Source organism: Microtus ochrogaster, chromosome 4 (genome assembly GCF_000317375.1).
Source record: "Microtus ochrogaster isolate Prairie Vole_2 chromosome 4, MicOch1.0, whole genome shotgun sequence".
NCBI classification, from domain to species: domain Eukaryota; kingdom Metazoa; phylum Chordata; class Mammalia; order Rodentia; family Cricetidae; genus Microtus; species Microtus ochrogaster.
In genome coordinates this window covers 7770591-7791924 of record NC_022011.1, presented here as the reverse complement: position 1 = coordinate 7791924, position 21334 = coordinate 7770591, and the positions used below count along the sequence as shown (strand labels likewise).

Below are 21334 nucleotides of genomic sequence, written 5' to 3'. Positions count from 1 at the left end.
GGAAGAAAGAAAGAAAGAAAAAAAGAAAGAAAGAAAAAGAAAGAAAGAAAGAAAGAAAGAAAGAAAGAAAGAAAGAAAAAAAATGTAACAGCAAAATGACTCCTAATGACATTCTGCCATGTCCTATATTAGTGCCTTGCTCAATCGTCATGAGAGAAATTTCGTCCTGCAGCAGATGGGACAGAGACCCACAGTCAGGCCTTGTGCAGAGAGTGAGAGACCTTGGGATATTGATCCCTAAAAGGTATGTCTGCTTCAAATCCATCCCTTCAAGGCTCAGGGAACCCTACAGAAGAAGAGGCAGAAGTGAGTGTAAGAAGCAGAGGGGTTGGAAGGCACCAAGACAACAAGGCCCTCTAAATCAACCTGAAAGTTCACGTGAACTCAAAGAGATTGATACAACATCCAAAAGACTGCCAAGGTCTGCATTAGGCCTGCACTACAGGGGTCTGAACTTATTAAGACTTCCAGTTTGGTGATTTTATGGGATTACTGAGTGTGAGAACTAGTAGATACCTGTTGCCTTCTCTGGGACTCTTTCTCTTCTGTTGAAAGTTCTGTTTGTTTGGTTCAATTCAGGTGACCTAGGACTTGTCTTATCTTACTATATTTTATTGTAATACTATCCCTTAGAAGCCCGTTCGTTTTCTAATGAGTGGGTGTAGATCCCGGTGGGCGGGGAAGTGAAGGAATGAGAGCAGTAAAAGAAGGGGAAAGGTACTCAAGATATATTCTGTGAGATAAAAGATATTTTCAATAAACAGAGTAAGAGGTCTGAAACAGAACAAACAAGCAAAAAGAATCTCAGCAATTTGGTTTTATAGACTAGAGTCAGAAGAATTAATATTTAGTAATGACAAATCAAAGTCCTCAAGAAAATACTTACGAATTTCTGCTGCAAAGACAGAGATGTTGAGCCAGGCAGTTTCCTCTCTATCTAGAGGTTTTGTGGTTTTAATAAAACCATCCTCTGGATTAATGGTGAAAAACCTGTCGAGGTCAGTATGACGATCAATTGAATACCTAAGCAGAATGCAAATGAGGCAATTAGACCAAGACATTCAGAGCAGCTTAATATTTGCATATTTTCTCCATTTTATATTAAAGCAACTTTTTTTTTCAACTGATTTCATGACTTATGTTTTCTTTTTAATCAAATTTATTTTTCAAACTTTACACATGAATATTTTATAGAAATCATTTTGGTACATTGGACTTCTTTATTCAGTACAATGAATGAAAATGCTGTTTAGCATATTTGATTGAGAACTATAATAATGTGTTGCATATTTCTCCATATTTACTATGATCACCCACCGTCTGAATATTTATGAAACTGCATTTGGGGAGTGAGTTTGCATCACTCCCAAATACTCAGAAAGTCACAAATGTATCAAACCTTTGCCAAGTTTTGGCATATGAAATATTTAATAGTTTCAAGTTTGTCTAAATTCATCATTAAAGATTATTTATAGCTCTATACATCAGTATGCTCCACATTTAAAGTGTTTGTTATATTTTGCGTGGTTTTTGTTTTGTTTTGTTTAGATAGCTATAGAGATCAAGAGGTAATTCGGTTCTGAATTCCAAGGTGCAAACACAAACAAGGCTCAGCAGTTACCTATAAAGTCATCCTCTTCATACCTTCCTGGTTGTGCTGAGCTTCACAGTAAAGTACAAAGGTTTTATCAAATCCTATTCACTCAGAATTTGTCTCTTTCAGACAAAGACAAAAGGAGTCTCAGAATATTATAAAGAAGTCTTTATTCAGGTATGATCAGGTATGAGACGTACAGAATATGTGTGGTTTAAGTCATCAGTGGTGGTTAAAAATATAAGAATATCAGAGTTAGCAAGGATTCAGGATATCAAAGAGCCTACTATACTAAAATTCTACAGGAAGGGATTTGCAAATGGTATATGTCTCATCTCTGAGGAGCCAATGTTGCCGGTCAGATCTTCCTATCTCATGGACCAGCACTTTATAATATTCAATACATGAGGTTATGCCTGATGAACTTTGATTCTATGGCTCCTTATGAAAAGTGAATAGTTCTCCTTTTTCCTGGAGGTGGACTTCAACTTGGTCTTGCATTTTATCAAAGTCAGTTAAAGCTCTACAACTGAGCCCTCAGCAGATAATTTGATGTACAATAACAGAAGATTTGTTTCCTGGCATAAGGCAGCTTCCTATTTAATTAACCTGATGGCACATATACAATAAGGCAGAAGACCAGGCAAGACATAATTTTACAGACATAAAAATGGTCCACGGGTCTGGATTTTGCAAAATCTTAGATCCAGTCATGCCCCACTGCACATAATCTAAATGAAAATATTTCAAGAAAGTCACTTAAAATTATGATGTGGGAAGTCCTTCTGTGTATGTGTTGCTTTTATTGGCTAGTGAATAAAGCTGTTTCAGGTCAATGGCTTAGCAGAGCAAAGCCAAGTGGGAAATCCAAACAGAGATATAGAGAGAAAGTAGGCGGAGTCAGTAAGAGGCCATGTAGTTGCCTAAGGAGACAGACACTGGATCCTTATCAGTAGCCACAACCTTGGGCCGTTACCTAGATTAATAGAAATGTGTTAATTCAAGATTTAAGAGCTATCTAGGAATATGTCTGAATTTTTGGCTGAACAGTGTTGCAGTTAATATAGTTTTTATGTGATTATATGGGTCTGAGCAGTTGGGAAACAAATGAGCAGTCAACGTTTACAAAATTACTTAACTTCACCATATTTATCTTTACACTAGAATAGCAATTGTCCCTAACTTGATATTATATGTGAGAATTAAAAGAAGCATCCTCATACCTCACCCACATTAATCAATGCAACCCAAAGGAGCTGCTATTTTAGTTTTTGCTCCTGCTGCTGTTGTATTGAGGAGAAAATATGAAAGTTTTTGAATGTCAGAGGGTAACCTCCATCATGAAGCCAATGATAAACCATGGAAGACCTTTAAGTAAAAAAAAAAAAAAAAAGCAAACAAATGAAATCAGAACAGAGTGATCATTCAGACAGTACATAAAAAGAAAGATCCAGAGAGAGAGAGAGTAGAGAAAATTTCAGAATTCGATGTAGTTTTCAAAATAGCAGAAATAGTTACTGAACTTCCAGAGAGGTTGAAAACTATGTGAGGAGAGGAATAGCAGTAGGAGTCAGTCAAGATATAAATATCTGGGATGGTTAGGAGAGTTTTCAAAGTTTCTGACCTAACTCTCCGAGAGGGAGCTGTTGGAAGACACAAAATTAAGTTAATTTAGCAGGTAATAGAGGTTGAAGTTCAACTAGGAATAGGTTGCAATATTAAGAGAGTAAAGTTTTAATTCTCTGATATTCAGAGATATTTAGCTGTTTGAGTGAGATGGGGGGGCTGATGCTAGTGCTGGTACTGGTGTTGCCTTTGTGTTTATAGAGATACATGTGCCTAGAGGAAGATACTTATATGTACATATGCATTTTGAGGCTGCAGAAAAACCTTAGCTATTGGTATTCAAGAACTGCATGCCACACGTTAGCGGACAGAGTCTGTCACCAGCCTTGAGCTCTCCAAGTAAGCTAGGCTCATGACCAGAAATCCCCCAGGATCCACTTGTCTCCTCTTCAGCAGTAGCAGAATTACAAGGGTGATCCACCATAACCAGCATTCTCATGTGGGTTCTTGGGATCAGACTCAGATCACCAAGCTTCTCAAGTAAGTACGTTACTAAGATGCACCTGTGCCCTCTTTCTAATTTTAAATAAGGCACAGAAAACACAGTGTTATGTTTTTACAGCACTGAAACCAGAAGTCACGGCACTGTTGATGCTTGGCAAGCTCTCTATCACTGATCTATATGCCTATCTCTGCCCGCAAATATCTTAAGGAAGAATAAATAAGTCAGTGAAGAAAAACCAATAAAGGATAAAAATTAACAATATTGACTCTCGTAAATTCAGAGTTAGAATCAAAAGAAAAATCAGACTAGACACAAAGAATGTGAGAAACCAACACAATTCAATCATAGCGCATGAGTGAAAATCCTACAGGGGAGTGGACACAGAGAGAATCCAAAGTCAAACACTGAACCTTAGGGAACCTGCAGTGCTTGAAAGGTGATCAAATACTTAAATAAGACACCAATTAGCAGGCAGGAAGGAATGAATGTGAGAGAAAGCAAGGAGAGAGAGAAAATTTCAGTTAAAAAAGAAAAAAACAAACAAAAACAAAATCCTAACCAAAAACGTCTTAAATGCTATATAGAATCTGAGAAGAGAGATCTAAATATGAAAGAGGCTCAGAGTTTTGGTGATTTCGGTGAGATGGTTCAGTCAATAAAGTGTGTTGTATATGTACATGGTTAGGGCAGGATTTTGGCTCTACTTGGTTATTGGGAATCTGTGGGTAATTAATAGACTTGCAAATTGCCTGCATGCATGGAAGAGCTACCACTGAAAACATGACCCAAATAAATGGATTGCAGATTTGGATCCCTGGAAGCAATAAAGTGCAGGGGAAATAGGTAATTGCTCTATGTGTCTTTATACTGTTGTTGTTCTAAAAAGTCCCCAACATGCCTTGGTATTCTAGGTCAAAAGTAACTTGTATAGAGTCATAACTATTGACATGTTAAAGCAGTTAGAGGCACAGGAAAGGTTTCCTGTCATTACAAAGGAAGATTCTTTTACCAAAAGAACAGAATAGTCAGATGTTTCTGAAGAAACACCTTTATTACCAATTGCCTATATCTAAAAGAGTAGATGGAAGTTAAAATAGATCTGGGATAAAATCCAGTATCCAAACTGGCCATGTGAGCTTAAGCAAGTCATATTATCATGATGAGCACAATATTTCCATCAACATACTCCTGAAGCAGTCGGCATACTCTTAACGTGATATATGAAGATTCAGAAAAGCTGCCTTAAAAATATTGCTTTGATTCTAAGAAAGCATTCAAAAATGGTATCTCTCATCAGTAATAATATTCTAAAATGTAATACATAATCTTCTCTCCTGTTGTGATTTTCTTTTTCATTTTTGGACATGGGATAAAGGAATGTCAACAAAATAATGGTTAATGCAATTATATAATGGGAAAAGGATTTAAACAGGTGTTTCTATTTCTTCTAGAAGACGCAGACTGCTACTAAGTGTCTTTATGACATACTACTTCCTACTAGTACCTATCAGTGAAACAAATATGACATGTGGTTTGGAATTTATTAATGTGTCTAGAATCAAAACATGTAAGCTACACTGCTGACACTATTGGAAAATGTTGCAGGTATTGTGTGGAAAAAAAAAACTTGGCAGCTGCTCAGAAATTTAAACACACAGTTTCTATATGATTAAGCAATTCTAATTTTAGTTCTATAGCCAAGAGAAAGGGCATACATGTATGCAAAGATCTGTGGACCAGTGTAATCAGAAGCCGTATCTGTAAAATCCAACACTTAAAATGACATGAATGTCCATACAAGTGACATGTAAATAAACAAGATTCTGTGTATTCATACAGTGAAATATTATTTGGAAATAAAAAATAATTTTAAGTACAATCTTCAATGGTATTGATTATCTAAAAGGTACTAATTGGAAAAATCCAGTTCTCAACTATCCCATGTAGCATTTAGATTACTTGAACGAAACTAAATACTAGTATGCTTTGAAAGGATGTATACAATACTTTATGAAATGGAAATTTTTCCTAGGGAAATAAGCAATGAAGGATAGAAGGAAAGAATGGATTCGAGTAAAGAGAGAGAAAGGGAAGGATAAGAGAACAAGGAGTCTGGATTTGAAGCTCAGATGACGAGACTAACACAGCCAGCCCCATTTGAAATAGACATAATCACAACACTGCATCTTGGAAAGCTGAGACTTCAGTTTGAGGACAGAGCATGTAAGGGTGAGAAGGAAGAGTTTTGCTGTTTCTCAATCATATGATATTTGGAAGTGCGTTTTATAGCAGTCATTTTGGCTACAGGATTAACAACACTATGATGTCTGGCAGCCTGGAGGCAGAGAGATCCTGAGGAGGTAGAGGCAGAGAGATCCTGAGGAGGTAGATGGAAGAAATAAAATAGAGGGGTAGCTATGGAAAGTACAATTCTGTGGAACTGGAATTCACACAACTTCACATTCACTCTCTATGAATGACGTTCATCTGTGGTTCAAATCCCCCCTCAGTCTCCACATTACAATGCCCTCTTGGCCATCAGGCTCATGACTCAATAAGGCTAGTTAATGGTGGGAAGGAGATGCAGATGCAGCGTATTTTTGTTAAGTGTCAGAAATACAATCATGTGATGGTCATTCTGTTTGTTACCTTTGAAGGGTGTTCAGCAGGGAGTAGAACCTCCCTGTGACTTGTTACAGCTCACAAATTATCCCATTCTTTTCATTTCATCTTGCAGAAACCCAATTTTTGATCAGTTTAAGAGACTACAGTTTAAATAACAATAGTGAGAAGATAAATTGGATCATGCATTTATCACACCTATGAAAGCCAGTGATGCTTAAGGAGAAATTAATAAAGATAATGGCTATAATTATTTCATGGTAGTTATTGATACTGTATCCCAGTTTCAGAAGGCATGTAGACCTGGCTAATGGTTAAATCAGCTAGTATACATTAGGAATGTATTTCAGAAAGAACTAACTAATGTAGCTGGAAGCCTAGTCAAAAAGATAGTAGCAGAAATGAAATGGACTCATATTTGGTAAATCATAACTTAATTTGAAATCAATTGAACCTTGATATGGCTTTGAGATGGAATGTTATGGTGCCTGTAAGACTCTCCCCAAACTTCCTGACTCTAAAGTTTCCTGTATATGTTCTTAAGATAAATCTATGTGTACCTTATTGGACTGTTGGCAGCATCCGGGTCTTTGGCATGTACTCTCCCAACCACAGTGCCAGCAGCTGCATTTTCTTGGACTTCATGGATATAACTTGGGGCCAAGAACATAGGAGGCTCATCAGCATCTTCTACTGCAATCTTGACCGTCACAGTGTCCTTGAAAGGTCCATTGCTGATGAACTTCGGATCAATATGTACATTGGCGGCCTCTACCTTCAAGCTATATGCTCTTTTGGTTTCAAAATCTACAGGCTGGTAAGAATGAAGAGAAGATTGAGAACCAGTTCTTTGAAAGATAAAGACCTGATTGGTTCACTGAGTGAAGCAAACAGCTTCTCAAAGAGAGGAAAAATCTACGCTAATTAAATATCCATATGGTCAGAAATTCAGAACAATCATTTGCTGAAACATGATGCACGGTGTTCATGATGCAAAGAACAAGGCAAATACAAAGGTGAAACATACGTAACGTCAACCTCACTCTCTACACCAAGAAGGCAGATAATAGCCATTTGGTGACCACTCTGTGAAGTGCTACAAGTCTGGTAATAAAAGAACATATTATTTCTTAGCCCAAAGACAAAGGTACATCTTGTTTAACAACTGCCTCATACTGTCTTTTACGTAAACACACAATATCTTAGCTTCTTCATACTGATAGCTTCATTTCTTTGGTTAAGTTTTGACTAGATTACATTTCCCAAAGCTGCGGTCTTACCAGCACATACATCCAATTATTTACCATAGTTTACAGACATATTTTGGTAGGTGGACCTGTTAATTAACACTTATTTACTTTTTCTCTCTTTAATTTTTAATTGTGTGTTCATGGCTTTCAGGCTGACATGAAAAATCTTCCTCCATCTTCTTCCACTTTATACATGGACATGCATAAAAGATCGCTCAACTGAACTCAGAGCTCACTTACACTACACCACTAGTGTAGCTAGCTAGCCTGCTCCAAGATCCCCTGTCTCTTCTTTCATAGCAGTAGAATTGCAAGCGGACTATTCCACTAACCCATTCTTCTTATTGGTTCAGAGCATCTGAATGCATATCTACATGCCTAGTCTTTGTGCAGCAAGTACTCTAACCACTGAGAAAAGTCTCCAGTCCTACATACATATTGACATAATTTTGTCTTCCTGAACATCTCAGAGCTAGTTTTTTAATGTGTCTGTTATACTCCCCAATCTTCCTTTGAAAAGATGTTCACCGCTTTCTAGGTAAAAGGTAATATCATAGCTTTGTTCTGAGTCCATTCAGTATTAGGTTGCCTTTTCTTAGGGAAAAAATAATTGACACTGAAGACAGTCCTGCCTTTTGGTCAGAACACATAAATGACAAATTGGAACATTTATAGAACAACAAGTATAAGTAGCGCATATTTTTGCACAAGTAAGCAAATGAACTTGAAGGCAGCATTTGAATAGACACAGTCACAGAGAGATTGATGGCGAGTGCCCTTTACTTCTGAATAAGAAATGCAAAGAGTGGTGAAGGTGAAAAACAAAATTATGGCACAAATATAAGTCACAGACTCTGAGAAACATCTTTCTAAGCAGTATGCCAATGAGGCAGAGCTAACAAATATTTGTAATGAGCTTGATCTTTTAAGGCTGGCATCTGCCTTCTATGCAGTTGTCATTTGTCTAGTAAATACTTATTCTGAATGGACATACAATCACAAAGCTTCAACTGACCTAGTTCTGCACTGCTCCAGACCCAAGACCATCATCATTTCAGAAAACTTAAGCATCTTAAACATCCTTGATTCAGTAACCTCCCACCTCCATCTCCGTGCAATCAAGGACCACTCTTTTTTCCTACTGCCTAACATGTCCTCTAATTCTCCAACAGTCTGGCTTCCCAGATGGGACCCAACAACTCCTAGATCCTTGTAAGTGCATTGAGAAGCAGAAATAAATTATCTTTATAGATTGTCAATACAAAGCTGCTGCAATTTCTCAGAAATCTCTGTAATGACTAGACTGAATCACACATTGGAATATGATCATTCTGAGATCAGGTGATGTGTAATCAGAAAAGGTGAAATTTCTGTCTGCTAATATTTCTAGAGCTAAACCTTTTTGAACTTGATGGAGGTATATGCCTAAAACCGAGAGACGGGTTAGCACTAGAAAGCCCTGTTTATCTTGAGCAGCATGTGGTCATGCTGCACTCTAACCAACTGGTTTCATCTAGATCATTCTATGCTTTGATCTCCAGGAATTTGAACGATTTGTCTAGAACAGCTTTTCCACTCTTGTGAGAACCTGCTAAGTACTCTGGAAACTAGCCCAGCGTCAATGCCTTATGAAGTCCTGCTCAAGAATCCCAAATAGTGGTGTATAGTCTCATAGCTCCCCTTTCCTACTGAAGGAGAAGCAGCCTCAAGGAATCTATTGAACCTTGTTGATTTTTGTCTCTCTATAACTAGGAATGGCTGCACCATATAGTCGCATGTGTCAATCATTTTTCTCAATGAGCAGCAGGGTTAATGACTGGATAACATTTAAGCATTTACTTACAATAATTTTCCTTTCTCCTTCCAAACAGGATTTGAGGTAGTTCCCCCATGTGGACATTTATACTCACACTATGAATAGTTGAAATAAAACTAAATGAGGCAACACACTGCATAAGCCATAAAATCCTTAATGCCCACCCCAGCTTACTAATCCTTACCTCTGAAAATTCTCCCTGAGGGATTTATTCAACAAAAAATACAAATAAACAATACTGAAAATGCATAATATTTGTTGGCTACAATAGAAGGTTATATCTAATCTGGAGAAATGCACAGATAGCACAGAAAATCCAACTGTGAGATTTTATTAAGGAAATCACAGTCCATAGATAGAATGGGATGTAATGTTGTCATTAAAAATGATTATGTGTGTTATATACCAGCATGTAAAGTGTTTACGACGTGACATTAAGTTAACAAATCAGATCACCCTGTGACTGGAAGCAAGCAAATGTTATATATCCACAGTTATGTATACAAATACACAGACCAAAGAAAAATTTAAAACCAGACATAACATTGATTAGAACAAGTAATGCTTCAAATATTGTCTATTGCTGTTCACACACTACCTCACAGGTTTATTTGGTTTTAAATGAACAGTTTAGATGCTGTGCAGGCGTTTGTTTCAAGTGGGTGGAATTTCCACTTGACCAAAGGCACTGGCAGATGAGTGGATTTTTCTTCCTAGCAGCACCAAACCACCTAAAAGCTGATCTGTATTTTACATTGTTCTGCATACAACTGCACAAAGAGGGGTTAAATATTCAGAATAGTTTTTTTTTCTTCTTTGCCATGGAACTCTGAACCTGGATGACAGATCTTCAAACAAAATTTCAAAACTTTGGAAATAATTTTAAAAACAAATCTTTGAAGTCTGTCAGATACCTAAGAATGACTTTACCATGTGGTCTTGGTGGTATGAGCAGTCGTCCTAAAATACATTCCCTTCCTTCCAAACATGACTGGAGGTTGCTCCCCAAATCCTCAAGCATCTTCTCCTTCATTAGTTTTATGCTGTCTTCAGCTGTCTGAAATCTCTCCTTTTTATCACAACAACAGATTTTCAATTGGTCCTACAGTGTCATTCCATTCTAAGGACTAAATGACTTTCAGTCCCATTTTCTTTGAAACCAGCCTTTCCTGATCTCTGTTCCTGCCTTATTTCCTCCTTGTCAATCAGGGAAAGCAACATTCGACTGCCAGGAATCAGCTCATGACGCATTCAACTTGGAGCCATTCCTGACCCATAGAGATGGAAGCACACATTTTAGCATAACTGAGTTTTCAGATAAGGAATGATTTTGCTCCCAGTCACTCCAAAGGTATTTGGTAAAGACTAGGACAATATTTTCAACCATTATTCACACAATGTGGTGATGGAAAGTATATACCCATTAACCTATACATGAAGAGCTCCAGGATCTATAAGTACCCTGCATTGTATAGAACATTCTTCTACAACCAAGATTCATCAATTCTAAAATATCAGTATTGTCAGGGCTGAGGAAACTCCTTTCATCATAACAAGATTTTTTACTGAACTCTCCTGTTAATCTATGATTCCCTGTGGCTAGCAGTCACTCTCTTAAATTTTAGATTCCCAGCTTGTAACAAAGCCTGACGGACAAATAATTAGAACTGATTAACTCAGTAGAAAATAAACAGGTGAATCAAGAAGTGAATGAAAATGTCATATTAAAGAAAATCTTTAAAATGCAAAACTATTTCTTTGATCTTTCCATGTGTCTTTATAATCTTATATTATATGTCTTCCAAAAGGACCCATATTTTTAGTTTACTAATTTCACATTTGATTGCTTTTTCCTGGTGGGCATTTGGAATTTTGTGCTGCCAATTAAGGTAAATCTTCTCTCCCAAATTAAATAACAGCCTACATTGTTTTAAATCTAAATGTCAGTGCTCTGTAAAAGCTTATCCCGCTGCCTATAATAAACAGTGAATTGGGGGAAAGTGCACAGATTAATCATATGCAGAGAGCTCATTTGCCATGTATGAGTTTCATGGGAATGATTTAAATGTTTCAGGATTTTAGAGAACAGTATGTGTTTATGCCCTGAATACACTCCAAACAGGTGACAACCTTCGCATAACCAACCATCCAATTACTTGAACAGCAAAGGATGGGAGACAGGAATCGCTGATGTCAACGTTCGTGTGTCAGTTTCATGCAGGGGCGATAGTAATATTAATTAACGAAGAAAGTTGACAGCTACACACAGTTCACAAAGATACTTTTTTTTTTAAAAAAAAAAAGGCACCAGAAAGAACAGCTCTCCGTCCTCTCATGGCTGACAGACGTCTTTGGTCATGGAATTCATAGTCAGGAGTGGAAACTGTTGCAAATATCTAAGCTCTACCTTAGTTCCCACCTGAGAGTTTATTGCTGTCTCGGGACAGCCATCTTCTTTTCTTAGTTTTCTGTCCCCTGCGTACGTTCACCTACCCAATATGCATTGTGTCCCAGGGAAAGGTCAGTCACCCGTGTTCTCCCTGCTGAAAATGTCTCCCAGGGCCCCCTTCTCCTCCTCTCCGGCTACAAGTTTCTTTATTGACCTATCAATTTAATTTTTTTTCTCAACGTTACCATCCAATCTTTTCTTTCTCACCAAGAAACTTAACATTGATGCTATAAAACCAAGTAGCAAATGAATGCTTTATTAAAACCAAGGTAATACCCTCAGCCAATTCACATTTAATGCTCCATGCACTGCCATGATGGAGAGGTGTTGATTTCTCAAGTGGTAAATCAGGAGGGAACTGCTTTAGAATGCACTGTAATTGTTTCTTCACTTTACAGTGAATCTTATCTGACTTTCTGGCTCAGTTACTTTTAAAATGTCTTAAGAGAGACATTGCTCCCGTGCCGCCTATATCTGAATTCTGCATTTATTTACGTGACTGTCACTGAGTTTGTCTGAGTCTCAATTTCAAAATTAAGTTGAGGGATTATTGAACATTGGAACAATCTATTTCATATGACATGCTTGGGTTAAAAATGAATGAGAGGTGGGCTATATCTGCCTAATAATCAGTATTGAGTAGATACGAGATTTATATAAAACCAAGCCAAAGGAAGCAGTAAGCTCTAGTGTTTAATCAATCCAGAGAAGGGATATGTTTTGTTTCTGTTGGTGGTTTAAGTGCATAAGGAGGAAGAATCGTTATTATTACTTCAAGTTCAGGAAGGAAAAGAGGAAGGGAGATTGGTTAAAATTTAATGGGACATCCCTCTGTACAGTGAACTAGGGATGTTTAAAATAAGATCACTGTACAGTCTGAATTAGTTGACTTAGGCAGACAGACCTCCAGCAAAAGTAGCTTTCCAAAAATCCAGGGTTATCAAGTCAACTTTTCTCCTACCCAATAATTTTGTCAAAACACAGGAGAACAAGTCAGCCATTTCAGATGGGTATAATCTGCTATTTTGCCAGCACCTTCCACAGTATCTGTACGAAAAAGACTTCTCTTATCTCCTTCGAGTTCAGTCCTCGGCTGCAAATTGGTGAGGTCATCCCTCAGTCTTTCATAAGTGCATTTCTTACCCATCAGTCCCCTGTCTTCTGCAGGTTGCCTGGGTAACACAGATCACAGATCACCTGACTGACATGTCTGACTCCTCTAACCTACCTTTTTCAGCTTCACCACACCTTCCTGTGTCTCATAGTCCGTTGTGATTTCAAACAGTTCTGCGCCGTCTCCATCAACAATATTGTACGTGACTAAGCCATTTTCTCCAATGTCTGGATCTTTAGCCTTCACTCTCCCTACTTCCTCCCCCGGGACAGCTGCTTCTGAAATAGACATCTGGTACACGCCTGAAAGAAGAAGACATCTACTTTTATTTTCCTTTTTATTTGGCAGCTGTAAGACTTCAGATTTCATTGAATTTCAGTAAATTTCTCCAAGGGTTTAAAATTGAACTTTCTATTGGTAGAACACAGAAGAGAAGCGGATGGATGGGAAGAGGGTCCCAGATGACCTGCTTGCTAGGAGAATGTGTTTCTTTACAGGATGATAAAACAATATTGGGGTCCTGGGTGAGGTGATTGGGTCACCTGATCCATAGAGGAAGGAAAAGAGTGATGGAGGACTATGCAAGACTCCACATATGTGAACAGCTGGGTCTTCTTTTTGCTTTTTCATGATATCCCACGGTAATTCCAAGGTTTTCTTGTAGCCACTGTTAATTGCTCATGGAATCAGAAACAGAAAAAAAAATGACCCCATCTTTAAAAGGATTCCAGCACTTCACATTTACTTTAGAGACAAATGCAAAACTTTTTTTACTGTTATATTTCTATTTCATCTTACTCCACATGCTACCTACTTAGTCATGCATGGAATTCTCTAGAAGCTTCTAGATAATCTACTCTCTCCATACTTACATGTATAGTAATCAGAAATGTAAATGATGCCACATTTCATATTTATATTTATCAAGAATGTAAAGGCTATCACACACTCCTTTAGCTCTGAACGTCAGTAATAAAAAGAGCATCATGATCCTTCCCTTAACAGAGGTACAAGAGAAAGAAAACAAAATGTATCTATACATAGTGTGATGTTATAGGTTAGGAAATGTTGTATGGTAAGTGATAAAGGGTAAAAAGTGTGTAGGGAGTGTGTGTGTGTGTGTGTGTGTGTGTGTGTGTGTGTGTGTGAAGGAGGGTTTAAGTTACACAAGTGGGCAGGAAAATAAGTGTATGACCATGCTATATGAGTAAGTGTGCATATAGAAGTGTGCTGCGCACCGCGGACCTGGTATGTGCTCGCTCTATGTGCTAGACCCCTTTTGCGAGCTTTGGGCAAAGGGCTGGAGGTTGAGGAAACACACGCAGAGACAGACCGACACACAGACCTTCAATCACTGGTACCAAAAGCCCTTCTTTCATAGCACCATGGAGGCTTAAATATCCTGTAGTCAATGGCCAACAGGTGAAAATCCCATCCTCTGATCCTCTAAGCTAGGCACAGCTTCTAGTAACTTCAATTAGAAGGCTCTAGATAGGGAAGAGCCGCTGAAAGCCAGGACTCAATCAGTCCCAACAGAAGTGTGAGATAATTTTTTTCTATGCAGATGTATGTCACTGAACACTTATCACTGTTAAGTATGTATGCGTGAAAAGGAGACCTGGATTAACTTGGGACAGGTAAGGACTGAAGGCTTCCTTTAGGAGAAATCTGCACTCCACTGAAGGAACTGAGCAAGACACGTGTATGAATATGTGCAGAATAAGCCCCAGGGCCAGGAACAACCAATGTCGGAGAACCTCACGTGAGAAGATCCCGAAAGTGGACCGGATAGTAAGGGCAAAAGTGAGAGTTGGACCTCTGTTACAGGAGCGAAGTAGGTAGGTGATGTTTGAAAAGGCACTGCAGAAAATAGACAAGGTGCTGTTTCACTTAAGGAAACCACGAGACAGTACTCAGTAGAGTAGTGAGATCTAGCACCATTGTATGAGTGACACTTTGAAAAGCCGTTTGTTTAAGACACTGAAGAGTGGTGAAACCCTACCTTTCAGGGCTCAGCCCAGTGGTGGTGGCTACATCTATCCATTGCAGTGCTGTGTTTCTTTTGTGCTTATATTTTACCGATTTATCAACTTAATCTTACATTTCCTTCACATTAAAGGAAAAATCAGAGTATCATTTTGTAGAAATTACAAAAGCTTATAAAGGTTTAGAAGACCTGCTATCATGTGATTTCCTCGAAATGCCATCCAAGTCCATGGCTGTGAAAACACTTATACTGGAACCTTAGGGACATAATTATCTAATGACTTCTTATAAGAAGGGACATTAATGGCTACCCATGAACAATGCTGTTTGCCCCCTTTCATTTCCATTTTACAGAATGAAATATGCAACTTTGACAATGTTGCATGAGCCTCAGTCTTTTTAAAGTTGTATAAATTTCAATCTGTCCAGGGTGATCAAGTTTTCCCCATCTCTTTTGGGATCCTCAAAAGCTAATGTGTCTCATAATTCACTCCTTTGATATCTCTATTTTATAGATTGCTATCTTTGGAATCCTTTGACTAACCAAGGGGCCTACTTAATTGTCCTACTTGATTGCCTTCTTTTTGGTTTATTTATACTCTTAAGATTGTTCATGTGTATGTGCATGTGTCTCTTTTAGTGTACATCTTGTGTGTAGGGATGTGCTTGCACAGGCCAGAGTGACTGTCAGGTCCTCTGCATCTGGAGCCACAGGTGATTGTGAGCTACCAGATATGGGTGCTGACCTCAAGTCCTCTGCAGGAAGAGACTCCATTGGAAAGGATTCTCATTGTGACTATTTTTCCACTACTAGAAATCAGAGTCATTATGATTATGTTATAACTCTGTATTCACCTTTGCACACACACAAATGTGTGTTAAAGTCTGGCTTTGGAAATTTCTTTGGCCACTCATTGTACTTCCATAGAAGTCACTTTTTAACCTTTAAAACATAGGCTTTTATTAGATATTTATAATATCAGCAACCAGTAACTAAATGATGGTGAAATTAGAGGCTATTATCAACTTCAATATTTCAACATAGTTTTATCTAAAGAGTTAGCTTATTTAGTGCTGGAGAGATGGTTCATGGTTAAGAGTTTATGCTTCTCATTATGTGTACCAGAGTTTGGTTCCTAGCACCCAAACCAAGTAGCTTAAACACACTTGTAATTATGGCTCCATGGAAATTTGACAGCTCTGGCTTCTGAGGGCACTTTCACAGATACACTTAGCCCTCATATGCATACTCATGAGTGCATAATTTAAAATAATAAAAATACAAATTTAAAGATTTTTTTTTTATTTTCAATTATGTATATATCTGTGTCTTGTGGCTCTGTGCACAAGAGTGCAGGTTGGGCAGAGACCAGAAGAGGGCAACAGATCCTCCTGGGACCCACCAATATTGGTCTTCTGAAAAAGCAGCAGATATCCTTAACTATTGAGCCATCTCTTTATTCCTTTGTTCTTCTTTATATTTCCTCAACAATATCATGTTTTGTGCAATAATCAAAATAACAATGGCTAAATATTATTGCCAATTTTTCAGATGCCACAAGAATCAGCACTAGCTGGGTTAATCCAAACAATAACAATAATATTTTACTTATATACTAAAATGTCATCTTCTAAAAACAGACATGAATATCTCTCATCCCACAAGCCTCTTCTTTAACATTATCTTATGGTCCTTCCATTGAAAGTTGAGGTCTGGATGAACTGCACTGAAATTTTGGCAGGTTTATGAGTACAGTGAGAAAGCCATGTGACTTCTGAAGTCAGCTCAAAAAAGGCAAGACAGATGGCTCCTGTGGTCTTGGAGTTCTTCTGATCAGAACTCAGCCACAGGAAGGCTCATGTGGAGAGGAAGCAAAAGTCAATCTCAATGTGCCAGTCTTGTAAGTAATCTTAGAAGTGGGGCTTTTCAGCCACAGAGAGATGTCAGCAGCGGATGCTGGAATGAAAATAGAGCAGTAATCTCTCCTAAGCTCTGCATAAATTGAAAAGTTAGCACACTGATAAATTATTCTTTTAAATCACCATTATTTGGGACAGTTTGTTATGGAACAATAAATAACAGATCAATGTACAGATAACATGCAGGATAGTAATGTGGACACCGTGACAGAGAAATGTTAATTAGTTCCCACCTTACATGACTAATAACCTAGTAATTAAAATACCAGAAAACACAGATTTTTTTTTTTGTCTCAAGAGTTACAGATCTTTTAGTGCCTTTTTTTCTCCTCAATATCTCTATACCATTTAACTTTGTTTTGTGTGTGATTAAATTGTTACCATGTTTTAGTTTTTTGCAAGAATGATGAAAATCGTTCTTGGTTTTCAAGACTTTTCTTTTTGAAAGCTGAGTAAAATCAGAGTGCAAAGACCAACCTCAACTACTTACTCTGTGGAAACTTTGGTGGGTTGTCATTGACATCAGTCAGAGTGATCGTCACTTTGGTTGTCCCTGAGAGCCCGCCCATGTGTCCACCCATGTCCTTGGCCTGGATCACCACATGGTACTCCTCCTTGGCTTCTCTGTCCATATTGGGAAGGGCTGTTCTGATGATACCTGCCAGGTTAGCAATACAAAATTACAGATCTTCATTCATGACAAAATTTCAACAAGGAAAATACTTTAGATTCTGGGTAGTTAAGATACATAAATGAATCTGTTTGCTCAAAGAAAAGTCAGTTTAACATGACAATTATAATAGAGAGTAGTCATGCCCAAAGCATGTATGTATTTTCAAGCAAATAATAAGAATACTTACATAATGTTAATTAGTTTTGTTTTTCATTATGCATGCAAGGAACAATCTCTTTCTGAACATTGAAATAACAAATGCCTATTGTATGTCTCTCCATATCTGAATCTACTCTTCTGGACTTCTAGCAAAAGCCTTCAGGAATCTAGTCCTACATAAAATTATTAGAAACATTTCTACAATCCATGCACAATTTAAGGAGGAGTCATAAATTATATTCAATACATTAAAATCCTAATATCAATTTTTACTAAGTGAACTGATGAGTTAGAAGATGAACAAAGCTTGCACCTGTCACTGACAAACATAATAAATTAATGGTTTAATTATTTATGACCCCTGTACATTGAAACATGATTTCCATGAAAACTATGCTTACTGACATCTCTAGGGATCACATGGAAGTGTTTATACTCAGTGAATAAGGTGGTATTTTTAACATAAATAAAAAAAAAAACAAAGAGAAATTGTTGGTCTTTGTTGTGTTATCCCAAGCCCCAGTGTTAGCATGTGTCTTTGCAATAGCCTCCTGAGACCTCAATAGCTCCTGAGATCTCATTTTCTTCATCTGTTGGATGGTTTTGTAGGTTTTCAAACAGTAGTTACTACCCTTGCTTCCTCAAGCAAAGATTGGAGTTTTTAGCATCTCCAAAAGTCTGGATGAATCCCTTATTCTTCCTCTACTGAAAGACTAATGGCAAATGACTTTATGAAGTTATAAACTGTAACTCCTCAAGTTGCTGTTTAGAACAAGGTGGTAAAAAGTAAATTAATGCATATATAGGCAGGAACTAATCAAGCAAATTTTTTTAAAAAGTACCAAATTAGAAAACAATACGTAATAGCTGAAAATTGTATGAGAAACTCTTCCAAAAATACAGAACATACTATGGAGAAAGAAAATGTCCTTATTATAATTCTGTGGAAGAGCAATTTTGTTGAATTATAGTGTTTACTCTTGTGGAGAATCACAATTGTTATAAATGAAGTGCAACATAGTTTGAGTTTGTATTGTATACTGGTTCACTTTGTTGGTTTCCTCTTTATTTTGTATCATCCATTGGGAACCTATTGCACAAAAAGAGAGATTGGAAATGTGCTGAATCTTCCTGCAACAAGAACACTGACCATTACACCTGACACTATTGAGTTTACACAGAGGTCTTCCAAAGATGCTTTGAAAGCTAACTTCTTTGAATCAGCTTTGGGGTCCTTTTCATAAATCCACAGTTTAAGACACTTCCAACTCACAAGATGAATTATTAAATATTTATTATTATGAGCTGAGACACTAATAATTGGGCTTTGCTTCATTCAGTCATATGCCCAACATGTACATAGGCGTTTTGGCCCTCATGCTAACCCCCCAGAATGTCCCTTATATTTCTCTCAACTTTAAGAAATTTTCAAGCCAAAGCAATGAAGTGAACAGGCATGGACTCGTTAAGTAAAATGTGTCATGACTCGCAATGACAATGCAATCCACTCTACCTGTCTGGGCCTCCACTGAGAAGTAGGGTTGTCCTTCAAGAATACTGTACACTAACTTGGCACTATTTCCGTAAGTGGGGTCGTCTGCATCGGAGGCTGTGACTTGGATTACTGATGTTCCTAAAAAGAGAAACAAAGCAATTAGCAACACCCGCTAAACTCTTCAAATTGCATTAGTGTTTACAGGGTTTAATTTAATATTAAGTCCTGAAGAGAGGCTCAGAATTAGTTAATATGATATTAATTTCCTACAGCCCAAGAGCAAAACACTCCCCTGACTTTCTTCTTCCTTTTTTTCTCATTCTCCTCTTCCTTTTCTTTTAATTATCATCATTTAAAACTAAACTTTCTATAACCACAATGCCTCCTGTCTGGGTGGATAGTTAAAATAATAATATAAACATAATTGTCAAACATTTTTAGAACTATGTGATAGAAATATTCAGTGTATCAGATAATTAAATAAAAATCTCAGGGAGTGTAATAAATATAATTAACAATTAATTGCTTTTCATGAAAGGACAAAGTGCACTCTCCCATCTGTAACAACAAATACATCATTTTATTGTTGTTTTGCCTATAATAAAGTTACTTCTAATGCTAAATTGTAATTAATTTATGGATATAAATAGTATATGGAATGCTCTTCCTTACTGACTCGAAAATTGCATTTTCTCATCTTTGTTGGGTCTGGTAGCTATGCAATAGAAACCATCAGTGAACAGTCAATGAGATCTAAAAGATAATTCCTAGGTCAGAAGAAAGGGAAATCAGGTATAATAGGAAGATGGTAACTTTTTTTCTTTAAAAGCTCCATTGTCACAGTAGAAATTGGGACAATAGCATGTTGAGGTTCAGAGAAGAGAGAGAGAAGATGGGAAGACAGAAGAAGCAATTATCCAGTTTATTTCTGCCAAGCAGTGTTTGTACTAAATTCCATGTGATGTGCCAACATTCCTCCGCTAGACATTTTTGCATATTTTTTTTTTACTTGGGGGAGATTTGGTATGAGAGATACGACATTTTGAAATCTCTTTCAAAGTTATTTATGGTCAGAGTCAGGAGTCTAATCCAGATCTAGCAAAAGTAAAACCCAAGTTCCTTCTCTGATTCTGTCAGCAGAAACAGGGTTCCTCCTGTCAGGGTACAGAACCCCTCTAGACAGCTTAAAGAAAGCCATCCCCTACTTCACAGGGTTTACTGTGTCTTCCATGAGAAATACAAGAAAAATATCAATCTTCCAAATTCTCTTTTCAAAATCAGTTTTTTTATACCACTGTCATTTTTGAACTATTCCTAACAAGCCAGGAAATAGTCTCGAAAATGGAGATTAACATGCCCAAAGAAGTTACTATTTATTTATTTATTTATTTATTTATTATTATTAATAAAAAAGTTACTTTTATGATTTCATTTAACTCTATAATTCTCTAAGTAATTGTCAACTTTTCTATTTTATATATTACTTAACCATCATTGTAAACATGACCTCATTGTATCGTTGACTAGTTGACAAAATGATAATTTATGAAGGTATACAAAGGAGCCAGGATCACATATTCATCTGACAACAAAGACAATAGTCTTCATTTGGTATAGTAGAAAAATCTGGGCACTGTCCAAGACACAAAGTGTCCCCTGAAGAGAACTATAAGTCCAATGGGTTATCAGTTTGGATGCCTAGCTAGCCCCACTTCCTCAAGTCTTTTACTCCTTAGAATTTGCATGTGAGGGTAGAATAAACAGCGGACAGGACAAGAAAAGGTGATGGGTGATGGGAAGGAGGGAAGAGATGAATGAGCACAATAGGCTTTGCACAGAGACTGAAAGAACCTTAAACTTCCGACGTTACAGCTGACTCTCTTGAGTAAGCTAATCCTCATATTCAGTGCTTGTTATTCTCATTTGTAAAGTGAAAAAAAATATCCCTGGTTGTCTTTAGATTCACCCAAGCTTAAGGGATCAGACTGCCTCAAAAGATGATAACCATGCTGATAACCATGCACATTCTGGAAAGTCAAGTGAAAGTGATACCTGAGGGCAACTTCTTGAAGAAACAATCAGATGGGATATAACTGGTCTCTCTGAACATGGCGAACAATGAGGACTGATGAGAAGCTAAGGACAATGGCATGGGGTTTTGATCCTACGTAATGTGCTGGCTTTG

The 21334-nt window shown here is 37.4% G+C and overlaps 1 protein-coding gene across 2 annotated transcripts in view; it reads right to left on the bottom strand.

The window, feature by feature from the left end:
• Cdh11 (cadherin 11) overlaps positions 1–21334 on the bottom strand; it is a 153969-nt gene that overhangs the window by 20038 nt on the left and 112597 nt on the right. For both annotated transcript variants that reach the window (XM_005345541.2, XM_005345542.3), the window contains exons 5-9: positions 19168–19287; positions 17313–17480; positions 13031–13218; positions 6848–7101; positions 887–1023 (exon numbers count right to left, since the gene is read on the bottom strand). In XM_005345541.2, the coding sequence (XP_005345598.1) occupies positions 887–1023; positions 6848–7101; positions 13031–13218; positions 17313–17480; positions 19168–19287 (867 nt within the window). The remainder of the gene's footprint in view (positions 1–886; positions 1024–6847; positions 7102–13030; positions 13219–17312; positions 17481–19167; positions 19288–21334) is intronic.